The sequence below is a fragment of the Acartia tonsa genome, chromosome 6 (assembly GCF_053477335.1).
Source record: "Acartia tonsa isolate MP-2025a chromosome 6, ASM5347733v1, whole genome shotgun sequence".
Lineage (NCBI taxonomy): Eukaryota > Metazoa > Arthropoda > Copepoda > Calanoida > Acartiidae > Acartia > Acartia tonsa.
This window is the reverse complement of record NC_137265.1, coordinates 28,020,677-28,046,509: the sequence shown is the minus strand read 5'-3', so window position 1 is coordinate 28,046,509 and position 25,833 is coordinate 28,020,677. Positions and strand designations below refer to the sequence as shown.

The following is a 25,833-nucleotide window of genomic DNA, read 5'->3' as shown; positions in this document are numbered from 1 at the left end:
TTTAATCTAAGGATGGGTATTTAATTTTATCGGCCATTGTCTTATAACTTTAGCTCCCTGCTCTTGTTTCTTGTTTTTATATTTGTTTTGATTTTTGTATTTGTTTTTTGTTTGTCAAAAACGTTGCCTTGAACATAATTTTCCTTGTTTCATATTTTTTCCTATTATCCAAGGGCGTGGAGGGTATAAATAACGAGATACTATAATCAAAAAGTGCAATATTTTTTCAATAATAACAAAGGAGTTATTCAGCTTGCAATTGTATTTGTAATGAGAATAATAATTAATTTTAAAAATCTTCTTAATCTTGAAAGATTATTAATCTCATAGGATTGATAGAATTATGCTCAGCTTATAAAATGTATTTAAGAATTTTTGATAGCATTTAAAATACATTAATGCGGCAAATTAAAACTTATCCTTCTTATAAGGTCAGTAAAGGTTTAAAACTATTTTGGGGGAGGGTACCGGCCTACACCTTCTCAACAGAATTGATACTAGGAAAAAAGGTATTCAATGAAATAATGTAATCTAAAGGAATAAAAAATTTCTATCAACAGGAATAAAGTAACGAGATGTTTGTCCGACTGTAATGTAGTTATTCAAAATAAGTAAATCAATATTCTTATTGTTAGTGTAAAGATAAGATAAACCGACGTTATGTTAAATCCGCGAAATTAACATTGTTTTTGCAAATTACCATATATGCAAATTGTTACCTATTCGCAAAAAAAGCTGTAAGATTAGTCGGTTTGTTCATTTGTAAACTTCAGTTGTTACAAATCGTTGTTGAAATAAACTTGCTAATTTTAAAAATAAGTTTTTTTTGTGGACTATTATTGAATAACAATAAGGGCAAGTCTATCGTATTAACCTCTCTGGTTGATAAATGCATTAAAGATCAAATTCAATGGTCGTTTAGACCAACTAGATAGAAGCATGCTTTCATATATATGCTGTTTAAATACATATGATAATACAATAACTACATTGCCTTAAACTTTTCGACCGTGCTTGTTGTTTCTTTTAGATATAGTATGATTTCATTGTTGATAATAAGTGGTAAAGTTTGTTGTCTGTTAAGATCTCTCTAACCTCAAAATCCATTGAGTTCCCATTTAAGGTTAGCTTCACATAGGTCCTGGGATGGTATTTGGCGGTTATATTTTTAGATGAAAATATTGGCCCTCCCTCCCCTAATTGCAAGAATATACAGTATGACCCTCGAAAAAGTATTTTTAAACATCTGCAGCCCTTATTTCTCAATGAATTATTAAAAAAATGCATATGTCCTTGTTCTCCATAGTATTCCACGTAAGTAGATATAAAAATATTTTTTTTACCTCCATTAACACCGGAGATTTTTAGTGCTAAAGTTTTGAAAAAGTGACTGAGGAAAAAGTAACTTTTAACATGAAACGACTTTTTTAGCAAAATTAAGCTAGAAATCCTTTTATTTTTGTTACTAGCAGAAACTTTATACAAAAATGAAATAAAAAATTTAGTTTTTGAGTAAAAAGCATTTTTTTACACATATTTTTTGAGTCTTTTTAGTTTAATGATATTTTGAAAAACTTACTTATTAGGCAAAATTGTTTAAGATTAAAAAACCAAATAAATCTCTATGAATATAGCAGGAAAATTGTTTTTGTTTCACAATTCTAACTTTAATAACAAAAAAGTTATAAAGAAAATAAAAATAAAACATAATGATTTTTTAGTCTAAAAAGCTTAATTTACCCCCTATTAAATAATTGAGATGTCAGAAAAGTAGGCGGAGCAACTGTCAAAATTAATCCTTTTCTATAAATAAGGGTTGATGAATAACCTAAAATTTGCAAATAATCAATTCATTCAGTAGTATTTTTTTGCCATTAACAATTTATATTTTTTGGTGGAATAAAAAAGAAATATTTAGTTAACTTGTTTTTCTTTGTGTCTCATTATTCAGTTGCCAGAAAAACATAATATAACCATCCAAAAAATAAGAAAAACAAAAAAAATTCTTTTTCTCAGTCACTTTTTCAAAACTTTAGCTTTAAAAATCTCCGGTGTTAATGGAGGTAAAAAAAATATTTTTATATCTACTTACGTGGAATACTATGGAGAACAAGGACATATGCATTTTTAAATAATTCATTGAGAAATAAGGGCTGCAGATGCTTAAAAATACTTTTTCGAGGGTCATACTGTAGTCTTAGGCAAAAGTAATTTCTATACCAACACAACCGAAAAAATTGAAGACATATTTCTTGAGAAAAGGGACCTATTAATAATACACATATCATAATTTACACACAAAAAAAAGAATAAATATCATTCATGAATAACTTTTTTATGGTTGTTCCAAACAAAATCTTGAATTAAATTTTTGATGCATTTTGATAATTTAATCGGTTAAATCCTTTTTTGACAGAAAGGTGATGGGATGTATTTCAGGGTTGGGACAATTGAATGAAATAAATATTTTGTTTTTTAGGGGAAAGAAATGAGTAAATTTAATTGTTTTGGGTACTTTAGCAGTTCTTTTTCATTTTTTCTTTTTCGACATTTGAGCCGTGGCAAGCTAAACAAAAAAATTAAATAAATTGTCCATAGACATGTCTCTGCATCTGTGAAAATTTATAAATAGGATTTATCAAAATTTAATTTGAAACTGTTTTGACATTTGAAACTGTTATTATGCTAGGGTCAACAGGGGTGTTAAATGGAAGTGCATTTGAAAGAAGATTTTTAAGTACTCTTATACACTTGGGTCTGTTTGTCTGTTTTCTAAAAGAATGTTTAGTTCAATCTTATTGTTGGAATGAGAATTTATCAAAACTTTGCTAAACGAAATTGAACAATATGGTAAAATATTTGTTGATATTAACATTAATGGCAGGATTACCACGGATCTAATGGGATAAGACAATGGCCATTAAATTTATGTGCATCCCCAAATTGGGATCCCAATAATGATACATAAAATTTTCCCATTCTGGATATTACAATGAGTGGTTGAAACGTTTGGACACTGAACCTATGGATCCAACATATCAAAATTCAAGTCCCCAAAGTTATTAAGCTAACGAATAAAAACATCAATATAAAACTTTAGGGACTAGTGTAATAAACATCCCAAGTCTCCTCCCTCCCCTGCAGTATTCGACTAGTTTTGACTGTATGATTAATCTACATTATCTTAATGCGAAATTCTGCCTTTGGTTACTCAATGTTAATGGGGTTGGGGGGTAAATTAATATTTCATCTGTTCATTTTTACGGTAGTTTGATGTATTTTACGAAGCTTTAAATTGTCGTCATATTTATGCAAAATATAAATTTTCTTGTAAAGTAATTTTTCTCTTTACTATATGGGCCAAAAAGATATTTTCAAAATTTAGGCTTTCACTGGGTCATTTGCATTTTATTAAACTTTTTTTGTAAGAAAGCAGAATCGAAATAAAATTTTCAGTAAAAAGTGCATAAATTTTCCACAAAAAAAAAACTATTTCAAGTAAAATACAACATACTTTAAAGAAACATGTCACAATTATTTCTTAGGTGAAATGAACTGTCATATTTTTATTATTTATTTGAAATAATTATCTTATTTACCTAAGTAGCTTATGGGAGGTTTTAGATTATTTTACTTGTGCAACTACTCTATGGCTAAGGTATGATCGTGTGTTCATCCGACGACCATTTATTAAATGAAATGTGGGTAAGAATTAGAACCAATTATTCTATCCCTACAAAAAAATAAGCCTCATTTCAAGCTTGCTTCTTGACAGAATATTTTCTCGTATCAAATGTATATCACTTAGCGGCTGTTACCCTAGCATTGCTTCGCTTCTTATGAAATACTTGTTCTTTTTTTCCTATTTACTTAAGCTCATGGGTGGTTTAAAATTGCAATACTTTAATTCTTTGCGACATATAGCATTTTTATAAAGGAAGCAATTATTATTATACAAGAGACAAGAGATAGGAATAAAAGTTCTTAAAATTTAATAAAAATTACATTTGTAGCAAATTAGAAAAGTTTTTTATGTTTGAGAATTAACAATAGATTCTATAAAGACCAGGAATGTTAGGAGATAATACGATTGACGACAAATTTATATTCGTTTAGAAAATTACCGCTACTTTCCCCTTTTTCATCCCCTATTGGTTTTACACACCCCTGGTACACGTCACTAGTTACAAATAGTTTCTCGAGTGGTCACGAAATCAAAAGATTTGCTTTAAATACTTACTAATACTTCTTTACAGCTAGTTTTAAGAAATTTTACTGACTTTATCAGAAAAGGTGTTCCTTTCTTAGAGTTTTAAACTCAGTGTAACAATTAGACACATAGAGGGGAGAAAGGGTATAATGGGTAGAGAGGGCATTTTAGTAGGTTTGACTTTAATAGGACACTCCATCATCGTGCTACACTAATGCCTGCTTTTCATAGGTATCATCACCATTTAAAAATTAAATTGATATTATAGCTGAAAATCATCATTGTTAAAATAAACCATCAGATTTTCTGGTAAAAAGGCTTTGTCTTTAAAAATGAATAAATATAAAGAACCCTTTTTTATTATTGATAGAAAAAATGCGGGAAAAAATGAAAAGAAAAGAAAAATATGTAGTGTACTTTTAAAGAGGTGAGGGGATTATCACAATTGAGGTGACATTACTCTGCACTGGGACACACGGGATGAATGGATATTATCAGAGATACAGAGATAGGACAATATGGTGATATTACCCTGGGACACACGGGATGAATAGATATTATCAGGGATACAGAGATAGGACAATATGGTGATATTACCCTGGGACACACGGGATGAATGGATATTATCAGAGATACAGAGATAGGACAATATGGTGATATTACCCTGGGACACACGGGATGAATGGATATTATCAGAGATACAGAGATAGGACAATATGGTGATATTACCCTGGGACACACGGGATGAATGGATATTATCAGGGATACAGAGATAGGACAATACCCAGGTTCTAATTAATACCATAAAAACACCTAGGTTTTACCACTTTTATGGTAAAATTTTACCAGCCTATACGATTTAAAAGGTGGTAAAATTTTACCGTAACCGTGGTAAAAACACTTTTTGTGGTACTCCGAGACGCTTTTTACCAGCGATTTTTACCACAATTATCGGTAAAATTTTACCAGATTTCCGGTAAAATATTACCATTTTAGGACGCAAATTTATACCAGATTTTGACCAATTTTTACCACTTTTTTGGTAAAATCTTACCGCAAATTTCTGTAAGATTTTACCGAAAAAGTGGTAAAACTGTTCAACACCTGGTAATATTTTTGCCCTAAATTGGTAAAATTTTACCAGAAATAGGGTAAATATGGTAAAAATTTACCAAAAATTGTGGTAAAAACGGGTGGTAAAAATCACGAGAAAGTGGTAAAAAACGACCTTAATTATAGAAAAACATCGCTTGTAGGTATAAATCGCAAAAATAAAAAAAAATTGTTTTCATTTTTATCTTTATTGATTGAAACAACACTTAAACATATTTTTCTTGATTCTACTGCTCTGGCCGCGAAAACTGTTGCGCAACCTCCTGGATTTGCTGGGCACCGGCCCCATTCGACCTCGTATCACTGATATTCAACCTGGAATAAAATTGCTCATTAGTTAATTAGATAATTACAGGGATATAAAGGGATAAGACAATGGCTGATAAATTGATGTTCATCTCTAATGATGATACACATCGTTACCCCTTCTGTAGATTACAATAAGTGATTGAAATGTTAGGACACTCAACTTAATGAACCAACCAATAAAAAATCAATAAAAGTACCCAAGGTTGTTAGGCCAAAGAATAAGAAAATGTTATTTGAAAACTTTGGGGGCTAGTGTAATTTACAGCCCAATGTCCCATCCCTCCCTACTAAATATCTAATCTATAATACAAAGTAGAACGATGTCTGTCCGTCCGTCCGTCCGTCCCAAAGATAAAGCCTATACTCGCTGTTTACGCAAATGTGTCAGAACTTCCCCCCCCCCCTTACTCTCACACCTAAATTTTTTCTTTTGAAAGCAAAAATAAAAGTGTGTAGGTTCGACTCCCCCTCTCCCCCCTCATTCATTTCCTACAGGCATCTTGACACGTGGCAAAAAAATCAGCAAACTTATCTAACTAAACATCTTTGAAAACGCAGAACGAGAAAAAATAAAGGGAAAGCTTACCTGGAAAACATAAGCAGTAACAACATCCCTGGCTAACAAGAACATGCTGTGTCCATACTACTCGGCATTACTGATTATATGCTTCACGTGGCGTACGGAGTCGTGGAACGCGGGGTCCTAAGTTATGGAGGATTAAATGAAGGAAGGAAGTGGACTGTTTATTACACTAGTCCCCAAAGCTTTATTTTCTTCTTCGTTGCTTTAACAACTCTAGGGACTTTTATTGAATTTTGAATGGTTGATTAATCAAGTTAAGTGTCTAAAGCTTTCAACAACTAATTATACTCCACAGAAGGGGTAATTTTGTGTATCATCATTGCTGATGTACATCAATTTATCCGCCATTGTCTTGTCCCTTTAGATCCCTGTCCCAAACAAGTACTAATATTAGATAAATTTAGACCTAAACCCCAGGCAGGGAGGGTAAAATATGGTGTAAATATCATAATGGTATCCAAAGTTTCAGAAACAAGTTTACTTATTCGTCAACTCAAAAACTTTGAGTACCTAATTTTTATTAGGTAAATCTTGATTTAATTTCAATACTTCGTCTTTTGTCCTATCCCATAAGAACCATGTTTCCCGTTGTGTCTACAGAAACGTAAATTATTTTAGTACAATCTTTTTTTAAACTTAAACAATATTTTACTTCGTCTTAAATCATTTAATAACCCATTCCTGAATAGCCTTGGTCCCTGGTCCACGTCTACCCGGGGAGGGTGGAGGTCCCCTGCGTCCTGGAGAATAGTCACCTGGGGGCCCTTTGGATGGGGGTGGTGACATGTACCTTGAATATTCAGATTAGTTTATAATAAGTAAATGTTATGTCGTTATCTATTAAAAATAACATATATCATCAAAATTCTAAAAAATACCTATTAAAAATCAAATTAGGTAAAAAAACTAGGTACTTTATGTCATTATTGAGAGGAGACAATGAACTGTTAATTTCATCAGTCCCAAAAGTTTTATTATAACGTTTTCTTATTCATTGGCTTAGGTAACTACTTTGGGGAGTTAATTAAATTTTGATTTATTGTTTCAATAAGTTGAGTGTTCAAACGTTTTTTAACCACTAATTTTATGTATCATCGATGTTGATGTTCATCAGTTTATCAGCCATTGACTTATCCCTTTACATCCCTGATATAAATTTGATTTTACCTTGGGGGTGGCCGACCTCTTGGTTCAGGTGAGTAATCCCTGGGTGGTGGGCCCCTACCGGGAGGTCCCCTCCTGGGTGACGGGGAATATTCTCTGTGGTGGGGGGGAGGAGGTCCGCGGGGGGGTCCTCGTGGCGACATATCCCTCATTGGCGGTGGGGGGCCTCTGTAACGTTGTTGTGGAGGGGAGTAGTCGCCCCTGGGGTGTGCCTCCCTTGTGAAGTAATGTGAGGGGGGTCCGTAGCCATCTCTCCTCTCATACCTGAAAAAATAAAAATAATTTACTTAAAAAGTTAAAATTCATTAAAAAAAAGGTTTTTAAAATTTTTTGATTGGTAGAAAAGGGAAGAACTAATAAAAAAGAGCATATCTAGGTAGGAAAGTTATTGTAATTTTAGAAAATCTTTAATAAAGCAATAAAAGAGATGGTAGGCATTTAAAGTTAGCAAATTTGGAAATTACACTAATATATTTTGTTTATATACTAAATTGTTTAAAGTAAAAAGGTTCTTTGTCTTTAGCTTAAGATTTCGATAACTACTAAACCGATTGAGTTCTCCTTTATAGGTAGGAAAGCTTCTCATATGACACGGAATGGTTTTAGACTATATTTCTGTCCCCTATCTATCCTTTTTAATACAGAGCCCCTAAATGCTAGGGCCGCAGCCGCTAGGCAGGCAAGGGGGCCGAGCGCTGCGGCTAGGCAGGCTAGGGAGCCGAGCGCTACATTTCTAAAAGGATAATACCACCTACTCTAATGAATGTAGAATATACGTGGATATTACGACAGGGGGAAAAAATTGTCGTTATTTTAGCTTGCTAACATGAAATTCGTTTATTGGTCAGTTTGTTCAACCAGTAGTAGGGTAAGGATTGGGTTTAAAGAAGGGGGGTATCTTTATTTTAGCCAGCTGTGAGCATCTCCTTATCAGAGTAAATGAAAATGTGGTACAACATCCCAGTAATAATATATCGATTATTTTTATAAACTTTAATGGAAAAAACATTAAAAAAATAATATACCTGTCTAGCTAACACTCTGGTAAGGGTTTCCATAGTCTTAAACCACTCCCGGATTAATTCTTCCCATAAAGTTAGTCCACTCAAAACCTAAAACAAACGAACTTATTTTGACAAGTAGAAAAGTTGGTGGAAAAATAATTCATCTAAATTAATGAAGCAAAAATTCGTCCCCAAACTTCATTTTTAATTCTTGATACAGATTTTAAAGGGTGGGGCTTAAAGGGTGTTAACTCCACTCAACCCGTAAAACCCCTTATTTGTTTCCCTTCAAAATTAAAAAAAAAATATATTAGATTACCAACCTCAAACCTTTGAAATCCCTCATTTTATCCCTCTTAAAATTAAAAGCTTGACATACAATCAACCATTGGTTGTCTTTAGGACGATTGGCAAATAGATCTGATTCCTGTACTGTAGAACAAATAAAACATTATGGAATGGATATAGAATATACGTGGATATTGATGACAGTGGAAAAATTGAAGTCAATTTAGGTTGCTAACATGAAACTCATTCAATGGTCAGTTTGTTTATCCAGTAGGACGGGACGGAATGGAGTAAAGGGGGCGAATTAGGGTTATCGTCATTTTAGCCCACTGGGAGTTTTACTTTATTAGAGAAAATAAAAATCTAGTGTAACATCCAAGTAATAAAATATCTATTTCTGCAGGTTATCTTAATTATAGTATAGCTAACATTACCTCTAGAAACTGATCCCAAAGTTCACAGGACACAACAACATAGAGATTAGCCTTGATCCATGTGACAATGAGGGTCTGGAAGATGGCCTGGGTCAACCTTCCTCCAAGGGTGTCCTCCCTGATAAGCATAGATAACTATTAACTAAAGATCCAAGAACAAATTAAATATAAATAGGCTATTTTTATTTAAGTGTGTAGGTAGGTATAAAGTATACTTTTTATCTAAAAATGGTATTTTTGTCTCTGATTTTATTTATCGCGTCGTATTATAGACAGCTTTCCGCGACTGGTAAAATGAGAAATTTTCAGATCAATAGCAATTTTGTTAGCCCCGAGGGGCCAAAGGACTGGCCTAACAAAGCTGGTATTGATAATATAATTTCTAGACTATTGTTCATAGAAAATTGTCTGTAATACGTAATTTTTCAGTATGGCCCAGAACCATTTTTAATCCAGGGGATATTTATCGGTTTCAAAGCCATACTGGAAACTCTTTGTTTAGGTCAAAACTACATTAATATCAATTTTTCTTTATTTTAGATTTAGTGTGCTGACTAAACAAACTAATTTCATTACTTCTTCTTTACAAGCAAAATGCTAGTGAATTTGTTCTTAAATACTTAAAGAAAATCGTAACTTCTCTATAATAATTATCTATGTGCCTGCGTCTTGGTGGTGTTTCTGTGAGGGTGAGTTGAGTTATCTGCAGCAAGATAAAGAGTAACTGCTCCCATGTTCGCCCGTCCATCTTTACATTCATTACCATAAACCTGACCAAAATAAAATTATTGTTAGATTAGGAATATCTATTTCTTAAATAAAATTAACAGGATGTCTTTCTGTACCATGTGAAAAAGTTTAATTTTAGCTATAATGGGAGAAAAAATCGGCGTTATCCTCTTAGAAATTTTTTTTTCAATTTTTTTCAATTTTGTACCCCCACACCCCCCCCCCCCCCCCCCCCGACTACCGACGAACAACTATTTTAGGTTAGGTTAGGTTTTAGGCTAGGGAGCCGAGCGCTGCGGCTAGGCAGGCAAGGGGGCAGAGCGCTGCGGCTAGGCAGGCTAGGGAGCCGAGCGCTGCGGCCAGAGTTCATAGTTCGCTGTCGGGGGGGGGGGGGGGGGGGGGGGTACTCAAATTTTCAATATTGAAAAAAAAATTTCTAAGAGGATAATACCAAAAAATCAATTTAATGGACATTTTATATAATACGGAAAATTTCTTCCTTTCCCTGTACCTTATAAAAATCGTCGGAAAAAGCCGTTTTTTAAGCAAACAAAAGCGCGTTTTGCTCTATCTGTGAGATATTATGAATAAGATAATGTTAAGATTTGATATTAAGATGAGAAAAATTTACGTTCACAGTCCCTTTAAAGACACAATACCTGTAATAATAATGTACAAACTTTTCAACCACTAATAATACCCTGGCCTTTCTAATTATAAGCCTAGGCAGAGCCATGCTGGTGATGCTAGCTCAGGCGTGTACCGTGATTTCTGTAGAACTGTACTTCTGAAGCCAATACAGGGTTACGAAAGTTTAAATTGATGTTTTTTTTTTAATGTTAATATTAAATGTAATATAGTTTTGTAATGACATATAAAATATATATTCGATAGAATATAAAAAAATATAGTGCATTCAATATTAAAAAAAAATATTTAAATATATATATAGTTGTTAACCATATATGAACATATATGAATCTATTTCCGGCCGGGTTCTTAAAAGATATTGCCGCGTTTTTTCGACATTTTTTACGCTATGAATAACAAGCGCGACATTCGCGAAATCTAAAAGAGTATACAATGATTTATTTAATTATTTCGCTTTTGATGGTACGGCCTTCATAGAAAAAAAAAGATTATCTTCAATCCATTTTTGCTGCATATTAATTAATGCATCTTTTTAGAGCTGTGTTAGACATTAGAAAAATTGCTAAAAAAATAATTTAAAATTCAGTATTTTTATGTTATATACTCTGTTTGAAATTCTATCGTCAACGTTCAATCGAAATCAATGTCTAAAAAACGCCGAAAAAATGTGGCATTCATCTTTTAAAAACCCATCTCGGTGGTATTTCCGGTTGGCAAAGACAACATAAATATAGAAATCATGAAACATTGTTGTTCCACAATTTTGCCACATTTTTAAACATCTTGCTTAAAAAAAATCTTCCTTGTAAATTCTACAAATTTAAATATTTAGAGAAAATTGAGTAGTAATTTACTTCTTGATTCAAAATATTTGATTAAATTGAATCAAAACTAATAATTATTTTTGGCACTCTATATTCAAATAATCATAAGCTTATCAATAGTGCGCATGCGCGCACAGAGGTGCCATAAATTTCAAAACTTAAAAATATAAGTTTTGTAGCGAAATTACTCTATAATTCGAAATCTCTGTCTTTCTTTTAGAAACATTCAGGGGAATATACGAAAGCTTATATTTATATTAAAGATGAAAAATCGATAAATTCAAATGCACACGGCACATCTGCATAAACACACCCTGGATTTTTTTTCTTTTAATTTTAATTCGTATGAAGCTAGCTCAAATAAGTAAATATTAAATTTGATATATTTTTGACGATGCGGGAGGATGTTTTAAAAGAAATGATGAAATAATTTTCAAGGTTTTAAAAAAAAGTTAGCTTCTTTTATGCGAAAAAATTCAATAAAAAGTAAAAATTTTTACCAAAAAGTTGGTCAAATTTTACCAAGTTTTTTTTTTGGCAAAGTCCAAAAATCTGGACTTAGCCTAAAAATTTACCTTGTCAATTTTTACCAAAAAGTTGGTCAAATTTTACCAAGTTTTTTTTTTTGGCAAAGTCCAAAAATCTGGACTTAGCCTAAAAATTTACCTTGTCAATTTTTACCAAAAAGTTGGTCAAATTTTACCAAGTTTTTTTTTTTGGCAAAGTCCAAAAATCTGGACTTAGCCTAAAAATTTACCTTGTCAATTTTTACCAAAAAGTTGGTCAAATTTTACCAAGTTCATTTTTTTTGTCAGAGTCCAAAAATCTGGACTTAGCCTAAAAAAATACCTTGTCAAATTTTACTAACTTTTTGGTAAAAATTGACCAAATTGCGTTTTTTTGTCTAAGTCCGAAAATTCGGACTTAACCTGAAAAATAGAGTTGTAAAATTGACCACATTTTTGGTAAAACTTCCAAAAGTGGTAAAATTAAAAAAAAAAAAAAAAAATTTAAATTTAGGCTTCATTGTATAGAAGTCATTATTAAGTACTACAACTGATTATGAAGAGCTGTTTTTAATTTAAAACACAAAAAACGGGTTTTTTTGTTTCGTCAAATTTTACAAAAAAAATGGTAAAATTTGACTAATTTTTTGGCTAAAATTTTTGCTGGTAAAATTTACCACGAAACTGGTATATTTTACCAGGTTGACCAGCTTTACCACTTTTCTGGTAAAACGATTTTTTTTTCTGGTATTTCGTAGAACCTGGGTATGGTGATATTACCCTGGGACACACGGGATGAATGGATATTATCAGAGATACAGAGATAGGACAATATGGTGATATTACCCTGGGACACACGGGATGAATGGATATTATCAGGGATACAGAGACAGGACAATATGGCGATATTACCCTGGGACACACGGGATGAATGGATATTATCAGGGATACAGAGATAGGACAATATGGTGATATTACCCTGGGACACACGGGATGAATAGATATTATCAGGGATACAGAGATAGGACAATATGGTGATATTACCCTGGGACACACGGGATGAATGGATATTACCAGGGATACAGAGATAGGACAATATGGTGATATTACCCTGGGACACACGGGATGAATGGATATTATCAGGGATACAGAGATAGGACAATATGGTGATATTACCCTGGGACACATGGGATGAATGGATATTATCAGGGATACAGAGATAGGACAATATGGTGATATTACCCTGGGACACACGGGATGAATGGATATTATCAGGGATACAGAGATAGGACAATATGGCGATAATACTCTGGGACACACGGGATGAATGGATATTATCAGGGTTACAGAGACAGGACAATATGGCGATATTACTCTGGGACACACGGGATGAATGGATATTATCAGGGATACAGAGACAAGACAATATGGTAATATTACCCTGGGACACACGGGATGAATGGATATTATCAGGGATACAGAGATAGGACAATATGGCGATATTACCCTGGGACACACAGGATGAATGGATATTATCAGGGATACAGAGACAGGACAATATGGCAATATTACCCTGGGACACACGGGATGAATGGATATTATCAGGGATACAGAGACAGGACAATATGGCGATATTACTCTGGGACACACGGGATGAATGGATATTATCAGGGATACAGAGACAGGACAATATGGTGATATTACCCTGGGACACACGGGATGAATGGATATTATCAGGGATACAGAGACAGGACAATATGGCGATATTACCCTGGGACACACGGGATGAATGGATATTATCAGGGATACAGAGATAGGACAATATGGTGATATTACCCTGGGACACACGGGATGAATGGATATTATCAGGGATACAGAGATGGACAATATGGTTATATTACCCTGGGACACACGGGATGAATGGATATTATCAGGGATACAGAGATAGGACAATATGGTGATATTACTCTGGGACACACGGGATGAATGGATATTATCAGGGATACAGAGACAGGACAATATGGCGATATTACCCTGGGACACACGGGATGAATGGATATTATCAGGGATACAGAGACAGGACAATATGGCAATATTACCCTGGGACACACGGGATGAATGGATATTATCAGGGATACAGAGACAGGACAATATGGCGATATTACTCTGGGACACACGGGATGAATGGATATTATCAGGGATACAGAGATAGGACAATATGGTGATATTACCCTGGGACACACGGGATGAATGGATATTATCAGGGATACAGAGACAGGACAATATGGTTATATTACCCTGGGACACACGGGATGAATGGATATTATCAGGGATACAGAGATAGGACAATATGGTGATATTACCCTGGGACACACGGGATGAATGGATATTATCAGGGATACAGAGATAGGACAATATGGTGATATTACCCTGGGACACACGGGATGAATGGATATTATCAGGGATACAGAGATGGACAATATGGGTATATTACCCTGGGACACACGGGATGAATGGATATTATCAGGGATACAGAGACAGGACAATATGGCGATATTACCCTGGGACACACGGGATGAATGGATATTATCAGGGATACAGAGACAGGACAATATGGCGATATTACTCTGGGACACACGGGATGAATGGATATTATCAGGGATACAGAGACAGGACAATATGGTAATATTACCCTGGGACACACGGGATGAATGGATATTATCAGGGATACAGAGATAGGACAATATGGTGATATTACCCTGGGACACACGGGATGAATGGATATTATCAGGGATACAGAGACAGGACAATATGGTTATATTACCCTGGGACACACGGGATGAATGGATATTATCAGGGATACAGAGATAGGACAATATGGTGATATTACCCTGGGACACACGGGATGAATGGATATTATCAGGGATACAGAGATAGGACAATATGGTGATATTACCCTGGGACACACGGGATGAATGGATATTATCAGGGATACAGAGATGGACAATATGGGTATATTACCCTGGGACACACGGGATGAATGGATATTATCAGGGATACAGAGACAGGACAATATGGCGATATTACCCTGGGACACACGGGATGAATGGATATTATCAGGGATACAGAGACAGGACAATATGGCGATATTACTCTGGGACACACGGGATGAATGGATATTATCAGGGATACAGAGACAGGACAATATGGTAATATTACCCTGGGACACACGGGATGAATGGATATTATCAGAGATACAGAGATAGGACAATATGGTGATATTATTTTAAGGTTCACAACAATTTAGAAATCACGCTTTTTTAAAATATACATATTGCAGTTGCTCTAGCGTTTTACTTCTATTGGTAGTTGTTTTGTTAAAATTGCTATTATCAGGGATACAGAGACAGGACAATATGGCGATATTACTCTGGGACACACGGGATGAATGGATATTATCAGGGATACAGAGATAGGACAATATGGCAATATTACCCTGGGACACACGGGATGAATGGATATTATCAGGGATACAGAGACAGGACAATATGGCGATATTACCCTGGGACACACGGGATGAATGGATATTATCAGGGATACAGAGATAGGACAATATGGTGATATTACCCTGGGACACACGGGATGAATGAATATTATCAGGGATACAGAGACAGGACAATATGGTGATATTACCCTGGGACACACGGGATGAATGGATATTATCAGGGATACAGAGATAGGACAATATGGTGATATTACCCTGGGACACACGGGATGAATGGATATTATCAGGGATACAGAGATAGGACAATATGGCGATATTACCCTGGGACACACGGGATGAATGGATATTATCAGGGATACAGAGATGGACAATATGGTTATATTACCCTGGGACACACGGGATGAATGGATATTATCAGGGATACAGAGATAGGACAATATGGTGATATTACTCTGGGACACACGGGATGAATGGATATTATCAGGGATACAGAGACAGGACAATATGGCGATATTACCCTGGGACACACGGGATGAATGGATATTATCAGGGATACAGAGACAGGACAATATGGCGATATTACCCTGGGACACACGGGATGAATGGATATTATCAGGGATACAGAGACAGGACAATATGGCGATATTACTCTGTTACACACGGGATGAATGGATATTATCAGGGATACAGAGACAGGACAATATGGTAATATTACCCTGGGACACACGGGATGAATGGATATTATCAGAGATACAGAGATAGGACAATATGGTGATATTATTTTAAGGTTCACAACAATTTAGAAATCTCGCTTTTTTAAAATATACATATTGCAGTTGCTCTAGCGTTTTACTTCTATTGGTAGTTATTTTGTTAAAATTGCTTGCAAGCAAGTTCAAATAAATTTGCCAAATTATTTCTTTTTCAAATTATTTCCCCTCCCACCCACACACAGAAAGCAAGGTTATTTATTTTCAAGATAAAATTTAAAAATGTTAGTTAAAAAACTTTTTCACAAAGTACTTTTATACCGAAGGTTCTTTTTAATTAGAGTCGATTCTTACATATATAGCTATTATTGTTAATTTAGGAATATAGTAATATTTGAATTGTTCTATCAATTTCAAACATGGCATGATTATTTCTACAAAAGTCAGGTACAATTTAAAACCATTGCAATTTCTGATTCGCTTTTTTGAAAGTTGTCATCCTTGTCTTTAAATTATAGCCACATTTTAAAGGGTTAAAAATTGTAAATAGTCTTTTGATTTTTCTTTTAACTTATGCCAAAATAGTTTTTAAAATCAATTGCAAGCAATCAATGGAATATTATATACAACTGTTTTGCTACACAACTTTTCCCCAGTCACACAAAAGTCCCTTTAATAAAGTCACTTCATAATAATTATGATTTAATCCTACAGGGTGTTTTTTTTTGATAAGTTAAAAGTATTGCTTAATTTAACCCACTTGCCATTGACAGAAATTAATAATCTATATCTTAATTTCTCCATTGATGTGGGGCATTTTGTATGAGAAAAAAATATTTGGCGATTTTCAACAAATTGAGATATACATTATTAATTTTTGTCAATGGCAAGTGGGTTAAATAAAGCAATACTTTTAACTTATTAAAAAAAACATCCTGTATTATATAAAGTAATACAGTTTTTTGAAAGTAGCATAAGTTTCAATAACTACTTAACCGATTGAAACCTCCATATAAGGGATACTTTTTATAAGTTCTAGGTGGCTTTCGGCTATTTTATTTTTGTATTTCAGTTCTGGGATGTTTTTAAAACAATTTATCTGATAGTACCTTCCCTTCGAATACAGTGCCCCTAGATGCTAGAGGCGCAACCGTTGGTATACTCTAAATTTGTTATATAACTTGAATATAGTTTTCTAGATTTCTAAAATTCTTGAAAAGGGAACGGCATGGCCAATTTTTTACTTTCTCTCTCCATCTAATTAAGTTTTCTCTAAAGATTAATGGATTATTTTTGCTTAATGGTTATTCATAAAGATCAGTTTTTGATTACAGACCTTTTTTGATTGATTAAACATAAAAATGGTGCATTTTTTACTCCTATATTATAAATATTCTTTAAAAGTTTACCATTAAAATAATTTTTGGTATGATTATTTTAAGAATGGAAAAAATCTTTAAAAATTTAAAAGTTTTTTATTACTCCAATTAAATCTTTAAATCTAAAAATGAAATAGCCTGGGACCATCTTGGGACCTATGCGAAGCTTTATCAAAAAAGAAAACTCAATCATTTCAATAGTTATTGGGATCTTAAGCTTTAGGCAAAAACAACCTTACTACTTAAGATGGTAAGTTTTGAAAAACACACTAAAAGGCGATAATTGAAGTTACTAGCATAAACTCTAAATGCGCATATTTATTATTTTAGCACAGTTTTGCATTGCTAATATGATTATTCTCAAGTTTACATTCTAAAATTGCGGATCAATTGCAGTTCACGATAAAAATTTCTATAAAAAATGTAGAACTTTGAAGGCTAAAAGTGTTAAACTACTGGACGAACAATTTACGTTAAGCTGTTTGGCCGCTAGCAGCCATGAAAATGTTTTCTTTCATTAACATTTTACCATAAACTGTTCTAGATAAAAAATGCATTTTTAAAATAATACAACGCCCTGATACAATTGAAATATGTATAACCTAATTTAAAATTAAAATTGAAAAAGTTTAGATTTTGAATGTAAATATTTCAAAAGCATTTTATACTATAGAAAAGAAATAAAACTAAAGTCAATGAGTTTGCTTGCTATATTTAGTTGATATAAATATGAAGGTAAAATAGTTTCTTTACAGATGAATTATTCTTCCGGCTGCTTTTTTCATGTGCATTTGCTTGTTTTAAAAAGTTCGCTCTGTATGTAAATTTGTAAAATTGACCTAACCATTATTTGCCTATGTGATTGTTTGCCAATTTAGAAACGTGATGCAACTTCCCTGTTCTCGTCTTTGAACCTATACCCCCCCCCCCCCACCCTATGGATTAGTTTAAAATACGAAGCTTTTCTACATTAGAAGTTTTCTGTTTATTTTAATGGATGATATGATTACTCTAACAATAAGGTTTCGCGTAATAATTACTTGGAAGTCTATATGCACACATTTTTGGCAAGTTAGTCAACGGAAGTATTGATTTCCCCTAGGAGACTAGAAATAAGTTTATGAAAATTGTTGAGTGGGGGTTTAAGGGTTCATTTGCATATTAAAGGGATAATATGAAAACGTGCTAAGACAATATACGCTTAGAAATTGGTTTTATACGCAAACTATCATTTTCAACTTCCTATTTTAAAGCGTTTTTATTCTTGGCTTTTTAAGGGAAGAAGATATAGTAAAACAAAAACAAATTGCTTTTGAGGACAGACAAAAAAATATTAACATAAAAGTAAATTGTAAAGGACTAACCGCCAAGCAGGACGAATATAACTAACTATAAAAAAAATAAGGATGACAACATCCACAATAGCGAAGTTTAGCATAACATCACAGACTAACGAACATTATCAAATATAGAGTATAAAAATCCGTGTTAATTTATACCAAAATTACGTAAATACAGGATGATTAATACATTATGGACTGGACGTATTTACATTTCAAGACTTAATTATAGGTTTCCTAAGTTCCCAATTAATCTTAGGAAGCTCCTAAATCAAGTAAATTGGTATATAATCTTATTTTAAACATCGCTTTTTTTTAAACCTAAATATTACCATGTTTAAAATGGACATTCGGACTTTCTGGTGACAATTATGGGGTTGTGACGCTTTCTAAATCATACCTTACTGTTACAGGAATCAACATGCAAAGTTTAAAATCGATAGGACAATTCTAAAATGCCTTGATTAGCATAAGAGCTATTAGTTACGGACGGAAGTATGTACCCACTCTCATTATAGAAAAGCTTTGCTTTAAAAAAAAACATACTTTAGTGCTAAGTAAATTAAATCTTGCTGTATTCTTTACACCACAAAAATGCGCTGAAATTCAATATATTTGTTTTTCTCTTAGGTTTCATTACCAGCTACTTTTAATATTCAAATTTAATGTTTTAGAATTTTAAAAGAGAAACTTTCCCAATAAAGATTATGTCCGTCGTGTCTAAGTTTTTAAAGTAAAACGTCTAGTGTGCAATACTTTTACTTTTAGAAGGTATAATACGGTGGATAATTCATCTTTAGGGTTCTATTCGATTGCACCCCCTAAATTCAACGGACGCCACTAAAACCCCTGCAGGGGATCTGAACCTTGCGGAAGTCCAACTACTACTTGAAGCCATCCTAAATAACTATGATAAACCTTACGCAACACAACTTAACTTAACCTGACCTAAAGCATCTGCTGGCTGGTTTGGGTGCAATTACACAATCATGTTAGTAGATACGTAACTCTTCTCTTACTTATTTCAAAAACTAATACTTTTTCAGAAATCTTAAGCGAACAAATGGTAGAATGGGTTATTAAAATTATTAGTCCAGATCTCTCTTTATTCCAGTATCTTTTTGTAGCAAAGCTAGTCTATAATTCGAAATGTCCGTGTGTCCGTTTTAATCCATGATTTTTTAGTGCTTCGCTACTTATGGATGTTGTAATCCTTGTTACATCATAATGCGCTTCTGTAATACACGGTCAAGTCAAACATACAGTTTAAAAGATCTTAATTAACATACAGGTGGAAAGATTTCAACCTCATTTTATAAAATTAATACTTGATTGAAGCTATTTTCTAATTGGTTCTACATAGTGTATCCTATAAAATAAATATACTCCAAATATAACTGAAACAATCGTTTTTCATTTTAAGTTTTCCCATAAAACATTAGGTATGGTTTTTATTATTGTAAACATTTTTTAAAAGGGGTACATTTTTCAGGTATTATTATTTGATTCTTTATTTGTCTTAATTAGATGCATATTATTAATATTTTTTGCAAGCATATATAGAAAATTGTAATAGAAACCCACCTTTGTGAATATTAGCACTTTATCTCTAAATAATATTGGGGCGGGGGTAGTGGGGGGCTATCACACTCCTTCCTTCACCGTCTAATCTTCACTAACAAAATTTTGTTAAATTCGACTCATTTTTATCATTTGTAGCCGCAACATCTCACATACACAAAATCTAATCTCTAGGGGCATGGGGGAGGGTCAGAGAGATGTGGAGTTAAAGAGAAAAGAGATATAATGTTTAGCATCATCGGAGAAGGGAGAGGGGTATATAGAATCACAGTGTAAAACTTATTTCAACCATTAAAGAGAATAAAAAAAATGAAGCCTAAATTGTTTTTGTATTAATAAATTTTTATTCGAGAAAAATCTAGATGTAATTTCCTACTTTTTGACCTACTTAAAGAAAAATATATTTGCTATTATTATAAACTCGATAATTAGAAGCAGCTTATAGTGACATCATACAATACAAATGACCAATAATAGGCAAGTATACATTGTAATTGACCAATGGTAAACTGCTTCTGATAATTTTGGAGAAATAAAAGATAATTTTAAGTTTTTATGCTTAAAGAAAAAAATTATTTAAATTAATTTTAATTAAATTTTACAAATATGTTTTTGAAATTTCAAAATTTTGACAAAATTTCCACTGTGTGGGGTTGAGGAAAAATGTATGAAATTTGAAGATGCACAACAGCTGTTGAGAGGGGGGGCGAGAAACACAACACTACGCAACAACAACCATAGTGCACCAGTAATCTGACGCAGAAAGGGCGTCAGAGTGCGACGCGCACTAGGCCCATATAAAACAATCAGTGCGTTGTAGCTTAAAAGGCGGCCAACATGCAATAGTTTTTGTGCGTTTGATGTATGAGCTGTATTTAAATAAAAGTAACCTATTTGTCAAGTATAACTAATTAATATCGCTTCTTTTATCATGGCTATAGATTACAGAGCAATATATTTACAACAAAAAGTATAATATTAGATTGTATTGTTTATGTTACATGTATATTTCGTGCAACGCATACAGTGTGTTATGTAAGATCTCATGAACGGCAACCATTTATTGATCAGTTTTCAGAAAAGCAGGGACAGGTTTGACGCTATTTTTGGTTTAGGGGAGGGGGGCGTAGAAAGATGTATGTCTACCACGTAGGGAAAAAAATGAATTCCCTCTCCCAAATAAGGCTTTGATTTGGAATTTCTAACTCTAATGAGCTAGGGTCGCAACCCAGAAAAAGGGGGAACATTGGGCTAATTATTAACTAATCACACAAGTCCCCAAAGTTTTATGAAAACATTTTCTTATTCGTTGGCTTTACATCTTTGGGGAGTTGTAATGAATTTTGATTGGTTGGTTTGTTAAATTGAGTGTTCATACGTTTAAACCACTAATTGTAATCTACAAAAGAGGTAAATTTTTGTATTACCATTGGAGATGTACATCAATTAGTCGTCCATTGTCTTATCCCTTTAGATCCCTGGTCGCAAACTAAGTTTTGAATAAAAGAATAGAATATTTGTTAAAAATTGATTACTTGTAAAAAAGGACTTAACATTGAAATGTCTGGCCTTTGATAACTAAAATATCTTGACATAAAAACATGAAGTTATCCTTGCAGTGTTTTAGGTGCTAGAATACTATGTTGGTAAATTGAGTTGTCAACAAAAAATACGCAACTTTATTATTTAATCTTATAAACTGAATTTTTTCAATTTAGATTTTATTTTAAGGGATGCCTTATGTTTGTTATGTGCATGTTCTAAGTCAACGAAGAGTCATAGAGAACAACCTTCTTGAATATGAATATAAATATAAAAAAAAATAGTTTTTAGATTTTTTCTCAAATTTATTACTGTTACTTGCCTTTTTTTTGCATATTTCCTGGTGGTGAGTGAGATTTTTAAAAAGTCTACTTGCTATACTTACTTTGAGCCCCTGAGATCAAAGAAAATGATAGTTATGTTACTATGTATGTTGGGATTAAAAGTAAGAGTTTTTTGTTTTTGTTAATTTAGACGATTTCGTCCAACAATAATCTGATTAAAATATCCACAACCATTTAGAGAGGTAGCTAAGGAAAGTAAAGAGGCATAAAAAAAGAGGACAAGTGTTAATATACGTTTGTCCTTTTGTCCGTTTGTCCTACTGTCTGATTCAGGAGCTACGCTATTATAGATGTTGTCATCCTTGTTAATATGAAAAGATATGTTATTTTCGAATTATTTTAACACAATATCCACAATTTTTTAAACTTAATTTTATTTTGTTTATCTAACTATTTATCAAAAAAAATATTTAAAAACCTTCCTTCAGTTGGGCGATACATTAAATTTGTATAAAAGATATGTCCACTGTTTCAACTCTACCAGTTGGGTCCTCGAAACCAACTTTGTAGTTTAAACATTAAAACATCCAGAAAAGTAAAGCTCTAAAATCAGACGGAAGAGTAAATTTATAAGTCTAAACAAAGTTGTATGTTAGTTTGATGCATACATGCTGTTAAATGACATGCCTAAATTATTTGGACTTGATTATAGAGATTCCTAACCTGTAACAATGTTTTAATATTTTCCCCATATTCTGAGTGTGTATGTTTTTAAGTAACTCTGATTGTTAAACTAACAATGTTAGAATTGTCCAAACGAGACCAAACTTTGCAGAAAGTTCGTATAACAATAAGGTATAATCTGGAAAGTGTTGTTACTATTCCCATCCGCGTAAAAAATGTTTAATGTCTGTTTTTGGTTCTATTTTCTATGGATATATACATTCTTTTTAGTTATATTTTCTACTAAAAAGTTGGTTTCATGTACCGAACTGTGTAAGTAACTGAAAATTATGATCATGTTAGCGACTCAACCATTCCTTTCATTATTGTTATGGCGGAGAGGTGCAAACTATAGATGTTCCCAAAAACAGGCAAAAAAATAAGTCCAAAACTTTGGGAGACCAACCATTATAAAAATGTCTTACTAATAAAAACTCTGCAATAAATATTGATTGGTTGGTATAAACTAGAAATATGCAAAGAATTCCATAAATCTTACTTTACATGATGGATAATTTTGATAATCATAATTGGGAGCGTACCCGATATATCTATTGTCTTTGTTTTACCCAATAAATGATAGTTATTTATCTCATCGTATTATAGACAGCTTTCCGCAGATATTAAAATGAAAAAATATAAGATTAAAACCAGTTTCGTTATTCCCGAGAGGCCGAATTCTTGAAAAATTGTCTTTAATACGTAATACGAGGCTATAAATGATTATTCAGCATGGCTGAGAACAAGTTAGTGCAGTACCACTACAACATGACATGTCTACATACGTTTAAAATGAAGGTATGATGAACATTTCTTAGTTATAGAGTGGCTGCGATATTAAAGCGACTTCAAGGTAATGATATCCAAATTAGACACATGCATCAGAATAATTAAATTTTTTAACAAAGTGGGCGAATTATTCCAGTCGAGATTTTTTTATCTTATTATGCTGTTAGCGTTAAAATTATCTTTCGTAAATGTATGACTATCAGAGAACTCAAAACTCATTTAAGATAGCCATAGTTTAACTATAAAAGAGTATAAAGGCATATGGAGATTTAGCCATGAATGTTAAAGTAAACAAAAATAACAACATCCATAAACAAGTGAAGCACAAAAATATCGATGGAAAAAAGTGAATGAAAAGATAAATATTTGAAAATCACAAAACCTCTACATATATATATTAAATATAGATATGCCTTTTGTAAGTCCAGGAAATATTCACAAAAAATAGTTAAAAGCGACATTTTGGGGCTTGAAATGTAAAAAGTTATCTGATATGTACAAAACTAGAGCCTTTTGAATATGGTGCAAGGAGTAAAAAACATTTTGAAAGTTTTTTTTGTGTTTGGTGGGGGGGGGGGGTGATTAATATAACCCCTCCCTATAAAATTAGGGAGAATTCATGAGGGATATTAGCCCTTTTATGAAACCTCTTGGTCATTATGTACTACTTATTACTCTATGAGACAAGACTAAACTGTTATATCTATACAGTATAGAATTTATTTGCCATGAGGACCTACAAAGTGTGAATGTTTCAGTGTGGAATTTGATTGAAAAACTGTTTGCTTAAGCGGATAATCTTTATCATTTCCATGTAGCTTTAAAAGAAAAAAAAATAAAGAAAAAGTTAGGGGGGAAAGATGAAATTCTTTCAAGATGGTAGCATTTCCCCAGAAAAAAATAAAACTACAGGTTCAGTAGGTATATTCCCTGAGAAGAATACCCTTGTCGGTTGAGAGGTTACCGAGATGTCATGCTTCAGAAATGCATAAGGACAGATTGACATATTTCTTCTTTGTATTTTACAAATCAAAGAAACAAAGATAGAATTTTTGGTTGATTTTCCTGTGACTTGGTTGACACTTACCCAGCATATACTTTTATCGCATTATTTTAAGAAACATGTCGTATTAATACGTCCTTAATGACGTAACTTTTTTATTACTATACAAATGACGTTTCATATTTTTTTTAAAGACGTATTGTGTACCAAAAATACGTCGTTATCTTTAAAAAAACGTCACAAAAAAAATGTCTTAGATAACGGCGCATTAAAACGTCAATTTTTCCTTTAAAACGTCCTGAAAAACAAGATGGCCGCCAAACTAACAATATAATTTAAATATTAATTAAAAAATAATAATATTTTATTAAATGACATATTATTTTAAATAAAGACATATCAAAACGTCATTTTTTTACTGTAAAACGTCAAAAAAAACAATATGGCCGCCAAAATTGGTATTTTATGTGTATCAATAAAATATTAGATTTAATATTAAACAATTATTATATTGAATTAAATAAATATTTTTTGAATTAAATCATTAGAATTAATAAATAATTAGAAATTGATTTGAGTTAAATAAAAATGGATTATTTTAATAAAATTGCAATTAATCTAGATGCTTGAATATGAGAAATGTACACAGGAAAAAAATAAGACCTCACTCTTAATAAGGAAACGAGAAAATCTTTTTTTTATACAGTATGACCCTCGAAAAAGTATTTTTAAGCATCTGCAGCCCTTATTTCTCAATGAATTATTAAAAAATGCATATGTCCTTGTTCTCCATAGTATTCCACGTAAGTAGATATAAAAATATTTTTTTTACCTCCATTAACACCGGAGATTTTTAGAGCTAAAGTTTTGAAAAAGTGACTGAGAAAAAGAATTTTTTTTTGTTTCTCTTATTTTTTGGATGGTTATATTATGTTTTTCTGGCAACTGAATAATGAGACACAAAGAAAAACAAGTTAACTAAATATTTCTTTTTTATTCCACAAAAAAATATAAATTTTTAATGGCAAAAAATACTACTGAATGAATTGATTATTTGCAAATTTTAAGTTATTTATTAACCCTTATTTATAGAAAAGGATTAATTATGACAGTTGCTCCGCCTACTTTTCTGACATCTCAATTACTTAATAGGGGGTAAATT

At 32.6% G+C, this 25,833-nt stretch overlaps 2 protein-coding genes and 1 long non-coding RNA gene across 5 annotated transcripts in view; all 3 read right to left on the bottom strand.

Moving 5' to 3' along the window:
• Window positions 1–20,470, bottom strand: part of LOC145322286 (uncharacterized) — a 118,649-nt gene extending 98,179 nt beyond the window's left edge. For both annotated transcript variants that reach the window (XM_080164175.1, XM_080164176.1), the window contains exon 1: window positions 20,334–20,470. The gene's annotated coding sequence lies outside the window, so the exon portion shown is untranslated. The remainder of the gene's footprint in view (window positions 1–20,333) is intronic.
• On the bottom strand, window positions 5,496–8,041 carry LOC145322291 (uncharacterized). 2 transcript variants are annotated; one of them, XR_013880618.1, is made up of 2 exons: window positions 7,383–8,041; window positions 5,496–5,638 (listed from the first exon to the last, which is right to left on the bottom strand). It is a non-coding gene; the product is annotated as an uncharacterized LOC145322291 (long non-coding RNA). The 2 variants fall into 2 exon arrangements; XR_013880617.1 differs by lacking the exon at window positions 5,496–5,638 and adding an exon at window positions 6,879–7,005.
• Window positions 8,060–10,614, bottom strand: LOC145322289 (ral GTPase-activating protein subunit alpha-1-like). The gene is made up of 4 exons (XM_080164179.1): window positions 10,494–10,614; window positions 9,768–9,875; window positions 9,106–9,223; window positions 8,060–8,491 (listed from the first exon to the last, which is right to left on the bottom strand). Exons 1-4 carry the CDS (start codon window positions 10,568–10,570, stop codon window positions 8,285–8,287), a joined length of 510 nt encoding a protein of 169 aa, XP_080020305.1. The 5' UTR covers window positions 10,571–10,614; the 3' UTR covers window positions 8,060–8,284.
• Window positions 20,471–25,833: the final 5,363 nt, after the last annotated feature.

Excerpts from the sequence above, each read along its gene's own strand:
- LOC145322289 (XM_080164179.1), bottom strand. The coding sequence starts at position 10,570 with ATGGCTCTGCCTAGGCTTATAATTAGAAAGGCCAGGGTATTATTAGTG. Across the intron at positions 9,224-9,767 it reads GAAACACCACCAAGACGCAG|GGAGGACACCCTTGGAGGAA; the intron begins GCACATAGATAA and ends TATGCTTATCAG. Across the intron at positions 8,492-9,105 it reads TTTGGGATCAGTTTCTAGAG|GTTTTGAGTGGACTAACTTT; the intron begins GTAATGTTAGCT and ends CGTTTGTTTTAG.